The following is a 12,221-nucleotide window of genomic DNA, read 5'->3' as shown; positions in this document are numbered from 1 at the left end:
TGCCTAGTGGGAGATGGGGTGAGTGCTCCGGGACTGCCAGGAATGGGGCAAGCAGAGGTTGTGAAAGGAGTTACAGGACTGTACCAATGTCCTACAGCTGGCAAGGCCTGAGAGGGCAGGGTTTCATGGAGCAGGGCGGTGCCCTGGTTGGTAGCATGTGTTGTTTCTGTCCTGCACAGTGGTGATATCCCTTTCCATGCCCTCTGCTTGCTCCCTCATTATCATGCACATGGTAATGAGGCTGCTGGAGATGAGCTGGTTTGCAGTGAGCTTTGCCTCGGTGCCAGTGACCTTCTTATCCTATGAGGGGAAAGCTGTGTCCCACAGCACGTTTTGATTGGGGCCTTGGCTCAGGGATCGCTCCTCCTGCAGGACCAGGGCTGGGAGGGGATTTTCAGGGCTCAGAACTCCCCCCAGCCCTTCACATGGTACCCTGGCATGGAAGACCCACCAGTTGGAACTCATCTGAGTCTGGGAACTGCGTTAAAGCAACTCTCAGAGCAACCCCATCATCACCATGTCACACAGCAGCCTGGCATGAGCCCTGTCACTGTCTCGATTTCCCTTCTTCAGCAGATCCTGTGCCTGGTGCACTCTGAAACCTATCCATGGACAGGGAGGACATGTCACAGCTTCTGCTGGTGACTGCCAGGCTGCAGCTCTAGGGGAAATGTCAGCTGGCACATAGCATGGGGTGTCAAACACTTTCCTGACCAGGGAGCATTACACTGACTCACTACAGAGGTAACAGTGAGGCACCCTCTGAGTCTTGGTGACACCCTCCTGCATCTGCAACTGTGTAGGCATAGAAACACCGAAATTTTTCTCCTGCAGCACTTCCCTGTTATAAACTTACTCTATTTCCAGAGCTGCTGTGGAGCCCACTCTTGGATGGTCTTTTTGACAGAGCACAGTGAGCAGCAGAGTTGGTAAAAGTGCTGCTGGGGGTCCTGTGTTTTTTTGAGAAGAGGAACATGTGGCCTGCTGGGACAGGTGTGGGTTGGCACTTGCAGCCCAGGGTGATAATTATGTGATCCGTGATGCCACAAAATGGGAACAGTGGGATTTGGTGGCTTTCTGTCAGTCCCATAGCCATGCTCCTTGACTGCAATTCCTGCCTACATCCCTCTTGGGCAGTATACTCCTCATTTTGTCTTGGCTCCCAGCTCCCTCCCCTCCTGCTGGCAGCTACCTTAACAATGGTAGGAAATAGTTTCAGCTGGTCCTAGTCAAGATAATTTTATTTTGGTAGTTGCAAGAGCAGTGATTGTGGCTTTTCAAGCCCCTTTCTCATGTATTTCCTTGGAAATCCTACAGCAATCCAGCTGCAGGCAGAGACTCCCACACCAGTGCAGCCAATGCCTGTGGCACAGCACCAGCACAGCCGTCCCAGCCTGATGAAGTAGACAGGGAATTTATTGCCTGCCTTGTCTCCCCCTTTTTGGTTAAAAGCTGGATTTGGGTGATAGCGTATGCCTTGTTTGCTGTTCCATCCCGGGTAATGGTCTCTGCAATAAGAGTGAGCAATCCTCATCCATCTCAGTGCAGAGGCAGCTAGGTCATGCCAGAGTGGGAGAGGCATGAACTGGGTTTGCTTCCTCCAGAGCTGGAGAGCTGAGCAGAAATGCCCCTGCACTGATGGGGACAAGCCAAGCTCTGCTCTGGTCTGGCCTGTAACACAGCGCCCACTCAGAGCCCTGCTGTGCTCTCTGTTCCAGCCCCTCTGCTGCTTCATTTTGGCAGATCCATAGGCGCAGACCCACACCCATTTTAGCAGGAGGGATGCCAACCTGTGTCCCTGAAGGGCTGCAGAGCCCTGCCTGGTTTGCTGCTGGAGAATCTGGAACACCTGAGTGGGTCTCAGCAAAAGTGAATTATGTGCCCTTAGAGAAGAAGAAAACAAGCTGCCCTTGATTTTCACACCTTACTGGTCTTTGTTGAGCCAGGTTTAGGCTCTCCATCAGCCCCACCCCCTTCAGGGAGTCTGGGAGGGGAAGGTGGACACTGCAGGGCCTACCCCTGCCCCAGCTCCCTGGCCTTGGAGCAACCCAGGGCACAGGTCTGGGGAACACCACTGTGCAGAGGTGGAATCCAAGCCTCTCAGTTGTGGAGGTACCAATCCTGCACCAGATTTGTTGCCAGCGTGATCCACTGACCTCCATGGCTATCCTCTGTCCCTGGTGGTCGACAGGTTTTCCGGCTGTTAGTACTGGACTTTAGAACAGGGCTTGGCTCCTGTGCCAACAGCTCTGAGGGGAAAGGCTGGAGAAAAGGTTATTTCACCCACTGGTGTCATACAGATGCAGCAGCTCTTTCTGCTTCTCACAGACCAGATGCAGGGGCTGGGTCCAGCCTTGTGTACCTTCCTGCTGCCCTGGGGACTTGTGTTTCCCAAATATTGGTGGCCAGTCCTGGGATATTTACTTCTGCCATTCGCACAGGTCACAGCAGCCGTTGTTTCTTGGACCAAGCAGGCCATGGTGTGAAGGCTGCACCTCTGGTTTCAGTATCTGTGACTGCTGGGAGCTCAGAGGAGCTGGTGCAGTCCACACCCCTCGCCCTGGTTTGCTCCAATGAAAAAAAAGGCTGTCAGGCTGGTTTTCATATGTATGCTTTTTAATATCATTAATTCCGTTACACTACACACAACCAGTAACAATGATAAATACTGCAATGGAAATGTTAAAAAAAATATTATACACATTTTTAATGTTTTTGAAAAAAACCCCCATATTTTAAAATAAATTAATGCATAAAACTGATGGTAGAAAAGAGAAAACCCAAAACAAACCATAACACAACTATCTGTTTAAGGCAATACTCTACACAGACAGGAACAAAAGTACAACAGTGTGCTACATGATCTTAATGGGAGAAAAAGAAACAAAAGAAACCCATACAAGATGCAGACTGATGCTTCGGGAGTGAAAAAACTCCCCAAACCAGATAAAAAAAACAATGGCCAAGTTAAGTGCAGCATTAATACACTCTGCATGTCAAATAATTAGCAGGTTCCTAACAAGGACTAAGGTCAAGCTACAACAAATTTATCTTCCTAATTAAAAGGTTATTCAGGTCAAACCCTACATTTAATTCTATTTGTGTTTGGCTGTTTCAGCTATATTTCACTATATGCAAGGACAGCCAGAAATTCATCTCCTGCTCTTGAGATTAACACAAAGGCTGGGAGGTCTCCCATCCTGAAATGTATTTCCGTTCAATAAATCCAAGAAGGATCTTGCTTTTGGTGACCCTGAAATGCTTCCCACCACTCCTTCCCCTGGGGCACCAGGCACCACACAGGGAATGGAGACCTGGAAGGCGTTTGCTTAGGCTGATTTTTTTTCCATGCTGAGGACACAAAATGGAAGTGCAGATTTGATCCGGACTTGGAGGAGCGCTGTTTGTCTGCCAGAAGTGTCCATCTGGAGCCTGCTGAAAGTACTTTGCCAGCATGGAAGAAACCCATCCTGTATGTAGGCTCTGCCTACAGTCATGACATTTGCTATTAATGTTGGTGCAGAGCTCCACACCTGCCTGGACAGCCAATGAACCCCCAATTATTAATGCAGCCCAGAACTTGGCCACTGGAAGATGGACAATAATTGTAATGCCAAAAAAATCCCTCTCTCCCTCAAAAAAGAAAAGAAAAGGGACAGTAGCCACTTTCTGCCAACTTCCTTGGGTGGATCCCCATCAGCTGCCACCCATTCAAGATCGGCAGTGCCTGACCTCACCAGCATCGACCCAGTACATTCCCAGTAAGGTGCATGTCTGCAAGGTGCTACTGGGGCAAAGAAACTTCCTGGGACATGGTCAGAGCCTCCTGTACTGCCCTGCTAGAGTGCATGGGAAGGAAGCCATGAAACACAAGGAAAGAAACCCAACTGTAATTACTAGACTCATGAAGGCCAACTACTGTCCGGGTTGCCTTGGGTTCGGGTGGGAGAGTGGGATGCAGAACTGGGCTGAGAATCACTTTGGTGCAACTGCCTCTGATGCTCATCACTAGTGCATGGGGCAGGGGGAAGAAAGGTGACGGCTGCTTTGAGAAAAGAGGAGTGGAAGGAGGACGTGTGTGCAATATAACAAGGCTTGCAATTCTAGGACTAACCACTGGACACGAATACCGAAGATTACTTGTGACAACTAGCTACCTTTCTACTGCGGTTGATCCTTCCCCCACTTCCTGGTCTGATTCTTCTTCAGTTTGGGAAGCCATGGCTGTTTGGCATGATGGCCGGTGCTGACACTCCCACCCCAGTCCTTGCCCAGCTCATGGGGTGACTCTGCTACAGGTTGGACAATGAGGTCTGGAAATCACGTCAGGGACAGACCAGCCCTGCAAGCCAGCCAGCACCTGCTTTCAGACCCTTCAGAAACCTATTTAATGGCAGCTCCTCTCCCTTATTAAACTGAAGGTTCAATAACCTCTGTGGAAGGAGTAAAAAGAGTTTAAAAAGTGCAAAAAGGGGAGGGGAAAACCCCAACTTTCTGAATTGTCTCCCCTGCAAAGACTTCATCCTCCACCAGAGTTTTTCCCAGCAGAACTACAGTCCCACCAGTGTCTCACAGCACCCTGCCCCAGTGCAGCAAGAGCAGAGCCAACAGGCTCCCTTCTGAGGCCTCTGCTGCAGGACTCCAGGCCACACCAGAAGCATGTGGGCTGGCCGGTCTGGGACCTGGTCTGCAGACCTGGACACACAGCATTGAGGCCAGGAAGGTGAAGGCATCCGGCTTAGCGGGCTGGATCTCACCAGGTTTTGCACGAACCTAGTGAATCCTCAGCCCCATAGCCTTCATGTGAGTGAAGAGAAATTCCAGCCTTCATGTGAGTGAAGAGAAATTCCAGCCTCCCGTCTGATTCTCACCCCATCACATTCACTGACCTACAGCTGGCCTGACTTTTGCTTGGGCTTTGTCTTAGGACAGAGGCAGCCACAAGTTGAACACAGCTGCTACCACAGCTTCTTCAAGCAAAGAAACTGAACAAACAAATCTGTGAACTGGGGGTGGATATGAAGGTCTGTCATGAAGAGTGCTTGCCCAGGTTTTTCAGCTCTTTCCATGTGTCTGTATTACGTCTCTCAACAAACTGTGTCTTCCAAATCATGGAGGCTTGAGGAAGGTGGATACCAAATGGACCTGCAGCTTATTTAGGTTGCAAAAGCAAAAAGGCAGCCTGAGTGAAGAGCAGTGCTTCCCAAAGGAGCTCACCTGGGACAGTTGCATGGGCAGCTAGGGGAGAAAGGCTGCTCTGAGAGGATAAATATCTCAGCAGGTATGGGACTTAGCCTGGCCTTTCAGAGGCCTTTTATTGGTGCACTGCTTTCCAGTGACAGTCTGAGACAGTCACATTTTAATGAGGTTTATTTTGTACCTTCCACTCCTTGATCCAATCCCACCACCTGAATCACCAGTTGTTACTATGGAAATACCTCCACAGGCCAAGCACCATCCATGAGGTGGGCACCTTCCAGGAGCAAATCCATTTTTTGCTGGAGCAGCTTTTTAGAGAAAGCAAAGTTATCACCAGTGGCAAATGGGTCTTTAAAGCAATGGGAAAAGCTGCTCTCCACAGGCACCAGGGAAAGCTGCAACCTGTCCTGCCAGTGTCTGTGCTGCTCTGTGACACCGTTTGCTGCATGCTTGCGTGGGCCATGGAGCTGTGCTCTGTGTGATCTCAGTCAGTCTCAGCCTCTGCCTCCCCAGCAAGCTGTTAAAGATGTGCTCAGACAGTGTTCAGCTCTGTCATCCTGGGACTGCCAGCAATGTCAAGTGGGGCAAAGGAAGGGATTTAGCTGTAATATTTGGGAAGCAATGTGGCAGCTCAGCTGCATAATACAGGAAGTTAAAATATGGACCACAACCCCTATGAGAAACCTCCACCAACCTCCTGTAGATAATCCCAGGCCACAAAATCTCCCTTTATGCTAAATTCCTGGTCCTTCTACTTCAGGTCTTGTATGGTTCTGTAACAAAGGTGGCTTTGTCTGATGACGTGTAGTTTGGAGCAATCCCTCTCACAGCTGAGCCTTGAAAGGAAGAGACAAGTATGCCTAGAGGTGAAAAGCAGCTTATAAAAGGAAGACCTTTCCATGCCTTCCCAGCTAGCCCTGTGGCACTGCTCCTCTATGCAGATGTTACTTTTGAACATGCAACCCAAGCTTGCTGAGCCGAGCAGCAGCCAGGTGCCAAAGCCTACAGCAATCTAGATAAGAGTGGCAATACCCCAGGTAGATTTTAAGTAAGAATGGAAAAGCAAAGGAGAAGCCCAGGTAGAACCACCAGTCTAAAGGGTAAGATGATCATACGGTTGCTAGAAGCAAGAGCATGAAACTGTCATGGGAATATCCCAAAAATGAGCCTTTCAGTCCTCTGTTCCCTTTCATAACTGTTCACCATCCCAAGCTGCACTCCTAAATTCCTGAATTCTGCTATCAGTGGATGGTGCTGTTGGGCCACCAAATCTTTGTACACGTTCCCTCTGGGAGCAGGCAAACTCAGAAGCCAATTGTGCAAGAGTCAGCTGCCTTGTAACTGGATAACATATCCTTGACAAACGTCTTTCTCCAAAGATGTTTAACCTCTGTACTAACCTCCACCCTGCTGCCTTCTGGCATGTGTGAGGAACATCAGAAGATGGTAAACAGAGGGAAAGCAGAGTAGTACTTTGAAAATAGCAGCTAAATCTCTGTAGCATGTTATTTACATCCTGCTTGCAGAACTGTCCTATCAGAGGTACCTCTCATACTTGGCAGTACCCATGCAGGATGGCAGTAGTACTTTGGGAAGGCAGATTTCTCCCATGTGCTCCAGAAGGGAATGGACATCAAGAAGGGATGTGACTTGCCTGAGTTAAGAGTAAATATCAGCAGCAGCAAGAACCTCAGATCTCATTTCTGTGCTTTAACAGGCCAGCAGACCCACCAGGGCTGTATTTGGCTGCAGTGCCAGGTCAGGGACAGGGTGTTTCTGGTGTGTACATCTGCAAACAAGTTTTGCTCCCTGCTGGCATCAACACTGCACTGGGACAGATCAGTGTGGACACCTGGGACCTGCCCTAGGCCAAGACAGCACTTGGCAATCTTTCTAGCTATTGCTTGTTTTCCTTTTCCTTTTTTCCATCTGTTGCCCAGCTGGGTCCTTCCTTTCTTCAAAAGCATCTTTACGTTTCTGTTGAGTCACACACAGGGCACTGCATTTTTCAAGCCTCTTGAATTCTCCTGTACAGCCTGCAGGCCAGCCCAGGATCAGACTGTGCACAGAAAGGAAAGGATTCTGCTTGCACTGCAGACCTGCGTGTCAGCCAGCCAACTGCTGAACACAGTGGGTTGCCTCCTTTTGGGACGAGAGCTGGCGAAACAAACCAGAAGGAGCTGAGCCCAACTTGCCTCTGGGGAAGCTGTCCTGAAGTCCCTTTCAAAGTCCTTGCAGCAGGAATGGTTGCCTGCTTTTGCAGTTGCAAGACATCTGCAGGCAGGACAGCCAGAATAGCACAGCAGATACAATGGCCAAGCACTTGTGTTAGGGACAAACATGCAGCAATGTCAGGTATCACTCAGTGGCTCTTCCAAGTGTTGACTTCAAGATGTGTCTGGAAAGATATCAAATGAGCCTTCAGGATGGGCATCCTTTTGGCCGCAGTTCATTAGCAAACACCAGAAAAGCAGACATGACCACACTATCTATAGACCTTCCTCAAGACTAGGAGGATGTTCCTCCTCCCAAAGATAGACGGTAATGTGGAGTCTGCAGACAAGAGAGGCAGAACAGAGTGCTGAGACTGCAGAGTTCAAATCCAGCTCACATTAAAGAATACCAGCTGATATTTTATCAGATTAACATCTGATAAAATAAAAGGATTTGCTGAAACTCACCTAATTTAGTGACTGACATTACATAAAACCCTTAAAAAAACTCAGTCTGGCTTTAGGAGGCATCAAATGCAAATTTCTTTGTGGAGGCACCAGCAGCAATACCCTTACATCCTGTTTGCATGGTAATTTAGGTAGACAGCGATGCAGTACTTCATACTCCACTGTATTCCTCCCCTTGGCTTTCTCTACAACTTGGGATGGAAAATGTGGCCTGAGAAGGCCATCTTGTTTGGTGCAAAGACTGGAGGAAGGAACGATTTTCCTTCTTGCATGCCATCTACATTTAGGAGAGCACTCAGCAGCTCTGTAGATTTTGTAGAAATGTTGTGACAGAGAGTCAGAGTCTGTGCTCTTGCCTTCTGCCTTCTTCTGGCCATTGTGGCAGAGACTGGTCCAAGGAGAGCAGAGCCAGGATAGCCATCTATTTCCCAGGAAACCACCACTATAACCTCCAACAAGGGTTGCTTGAGAAGAGAGGCTGGATCAGATGATCCCACTGTGGCTCTTTCCAGCCTTACCCATTCTGTGACTCTGAAGGCATAGAGAAAACCTGCTGGCTTAAGCAAAGGTCTGAACATGAGACCAGACAGGGGGAACCAGCGTCATCTGTGGTTGATACCTATCAATGGGCAGTCTACAATATTCCATAATGGGCCAACAAACACGGTGCATGGTCATAACCTGCTGAAGGGGCTGCAGTTCAGAAGGGTTAGTGTTCAGTTTTCTATGACAGCCACATGTGCATTGCCTTAAGCCACTCAGCCTTTCTGATAACGACCCTACACAAGTAACTATTTTTACTCACTCTTTCTACATTATTTCCCTAATAAAATATATGAACACAAAGCATAGAGAGGAGAAGCCAAAAAATTGCCATTTTATGGTCCTGTACTGTCATGCCAAACTAACTATTTCTGCAACCAACTCCTGTGCACAGGCAAAAACACTTGAGTTGTGCTTCGGTTTGTATTTGGAGGAAGCACCAGGTGGAACATCTGAATTAACCTCTCTCCATCCCTAAAGGGTGGTGCTAGAAGCAGATGCACATCACAAAATTCAAAGGGCTGAAGGCAACTGCAGGCTTGGGGAATGTCTCAGGGCACATGGCAAGCAAAAACCATCAACAGGGGCAATAAAAGGACTTGGTCATGGTGCCATGGGATGGGGTGTCATAGAATCACTCAGATTGGAAAAGACCTTTAAGATCATAGAATCCAACTGTTAATCCAGCACCGCCAAGTCCACTAAGTGGAAGTCTGTCCCTCAGAGGAAATGTGTTAACCCTGAGAGATAACAGTGAGAGCAAGCCTCACTCTATCCTAGACTGAACAGGACAGTGCTTGGTTATAGCTGGACTTGGTTATAGTGGTCTTAAGCGTGTTTTTGAACCTAGATTATGGCATAATTCTATGATGGAGACCTGTGGGATGTGCAGCCCCAGTGGCTGGCCCAGGGGAAGAGAAGGATGGTTGCTCTAGCAGGCACTCCAAAATGCTCCGAGCTCCTGAGCAAGGACTGTGGGAAAGGCTGAGTATGTGCAGCCTGGCTGGAAGGCACAGAGACTAACCCAGGAGGATAAATGTGATGAAGACATTCCCTGATACCAGCGCTGAACTGCAAAGCCCCTCTCCAGAAGAGTGAAGATTTAAAGAACCTTGGTCATGTCCTGTAAGATTTGGTTTCACCATGGCATTTCTTACAGGTTTTGAGTACATTCCCCATTAAAAAAGACTGCTTAAGGAATGTTTTTCCCTTTCAACTTTCTCTCTACTCTACTACTTCCCCTACCTCCAGACAACTTAATAACCTCAACCTGAGTTGTATTTTGGAAGTATTCCCCCTCAGCACTACCTTGTGGTGAGAAAAGGATATTAATTCACTTGAGGAACACTATCTCTACGGGAGCTGGCAAGTTAACCATCACTTCCACATGAAGAAGCAGGGATGCTCAATAAACAGCACCAAGTCCTCTTTCTATGGCCTGGAACCAGGATGGCAGCATGCTGTTTTAGGCATAGCTTTAAAAGTTGTCAATACCATCAAGCAAATAAGGCTGGGAACCTCATGTGCCTGCTCTTTCACTTGATCTGTGGCTGGTATCAAGCTCTGCACTGCAGAGGATGTTAAAAAAAATCTCCTGCTAATTATAAATAGGACTTCTTAAAGACTCAGCTCCTTCAGATGGGGGAATCTGTCTGTTGTGGTACAACTCAGACTCTGTTTTATGACTCAGGAATTCAGATGGGAAGCTCAGAAGAACCCTCAGTTTTTTCCTCTCCCAGGCTACAAAGCAGGTGATGCCCCAAGGCAGGTGGTCCTTCCTCCTGAAAGGCCAGGAAAACACAAGAATTTTTCCTGTGGCAAAAGATTTCAACACCAAGAAAAATGTCAGCCCATCCCTTGCACATGCTGAAGCCAGTGAGAGAACATGCTTCCTAATTTCAGAAGTGATTCTGCATTCAAAACATTCTGCTGGTGAACTGGGAGCTCAGGCCAGCAACCTAATGTAACAGGTATCCTAATTTTTCCAGCACCAAATAAAACACAACTGCTCCTGACCTGGCTCACAAGTGGGCAGATAGGGGGTGAACAGTAGTTTCCTCTCATGAGCATCTTTCAATTGAAGCTGTTCATAACTCTGCTGTTGCTGAAAATTCCTCTCAAGTCCGACCCCACCACACTGATGACTTCAGCATTAACGAGTCTCTCCCACAGGCACCCAGAGACACAGTGTTAAGAGAATATCAAGAGTCAAGCACTGTTAAAATGTGCTTTCTTCAACTAGCTTTTCCAGAACTGTTGTTCAGGCTGTACATCTCTAGTCTGGACTCATGAAGGATTAATTTCTTCTCAGTTGAACAAAGTTTAAGATTTTTGGAAAGAGATGGGTTGCACAGGGATTAAATACAGGCTGAAGTCAGAATACGTGACTGAACTGAAGTTACAAGTATGGTTGGTATTCCCAGGCCATGAGCAAATCCTCAAAGTGCTTGAGTGGATTGCAGATCTAATCTGATGTGTTTGGTGGTAATTTAATGTGGCGCTAGGGTAGATTGCATTGGCTATGTGACACAACAGCTCTAGCTAGTACTGACTCACAGTGAAATGTCACCTACTTGTCCCTTTCACAAGTGAATGAATTGTGTCATGCTAGTCCTGGCTAGCCTTGCCATAAGAAAGGATGCCCTGGTCTGTCCCCATTCCTGTGCCCCAGTTATAATATAATTTTGGTTATGCAAATGAAACAGGTTTAGTGAATGAATTAAGAACTGACTTCCTCTCATTGGTAAAACACTTTGATACCTCCAACTTGCCCTAATCTTGCAGATGGATTGGTTTCAGTGGGCAGGATTACCTGAAGTCCCACCTGACCTTTCCCATTCTGGAAAAAGACACTTTACAAAATATCCCCAGTGCCTAAACAAACCAAGGAGGTATCTCTGGACCCCTCTGCATTCACTCTCCAGACCAGTCAGTTCTGCCAGGCACTGCCTGGCACTTTGAGCAACTTCTCTTTTGTTTTACTATAGTTTAAAATAAGTTATCAACCAATCATAAAATGAATTTTTTGGTTTCTCCTGGCTCCATGAACACAAAGAGGTGCACGTCCTACCATAGGAGGAAGCAATGGCTGTTAAGTTTTACAGTTATAGTGGAAAGCACTGATCACGGCCTGCCGGCCTCACTACTGGATGTGACAGGCGGTGGAGGAGGTGGCTTGGCAACACATGCAGGTAGGGTTGACCGATTTAGGGGGGATTAGGTCGAGGTCCTCGTCATCTGGGATCTCATCTAACCGGTACCCGTCCTTTAGCAGCTGGATGTTCAAGTCTTGGTTGATCTGCTACAGACAAAGAGACAGACAGTCAAAAACCACTTGGGACTTCTTACTTCTGTTGCTCAGAAGACGAAGGAGGTCCCCTATTCTGGAATGTATTTCCCCAACATTAACAGCTGCCCCACAGTCCTATTTTTTAACCTCAGGTGAGAGGAGGGTACTAATTTCTCCAGAACAGGAATATCTAGAATGAAATGCACTGCTTTGTTCTGGAATAAGTTTTCCCTGAGGACAAGCCTCAGTTAAAGTAATGCAATAATAATATTTAGTGGCAGATAGGAAGTTCCCCCTCTCAGTCTGAGGCACACTATAGCAGTTAAAAGACAGTAAAGTTTGGCTCTGTGATCTCAGATTCAAGTGCTGTCTAACAGGATCTGTATAGACAACACTTCATCAGGGCACAGAAGCAGCTCAGATCTTCTGATACGGTCACTGCTCTTGGCTATTTCCCAGGGTTTCAGAGGTATTTTTTCCAAGGAAGAGATACAAGGGGGAAGAGTTCT

General features: G+C 47.7%; 1 protein-coding gene across 1 annotated transcript in view; it reads right to left on the bottom strand.

The window, feature by feature from the left end:
• Positions 1-2,598: 2,598 nt before the first annotated feature.
• FAM219A (family with sequence similarity 219 member A) overlaps positions 2,599-12,221 on the bottom strand; it is a 107,113-nt gene continuing 97,490 nt past the window's right edge. Inside the window, exon 5 of the mRNA XM_040089975.1 lies at positions 2,599-11,724. Coding sequence (XP_039945909.1) covers positions 11,566-11,724 — 159 coding nt within the window. The 3' untranslated portion in view covers positions 2,599-11,565. The remainder of the gene's footprint in view (positions 11,725-12,221) is intronic.

The sequence above is a fragment of the Hirundo rustica genome, chromosome Z (assembly GCF_015227805.2).
Source record: "Hirundo rustica isolate bHirRus1 chromosome Z, bHirRus1.pri.v3, whole genome shotgun sequence".
Taxonomy (NCBI): Eukaryota; Metazoa; Chordata; class Aves; order Passeriformes; family Hirundinidae; genus Hirundo; species Hirundo rustica.
The sequence above is the reverse complement of the archived record's forward strand: the minus strand, read 5'-3'. Positions and strand labels throughout refer to the sequence as shown.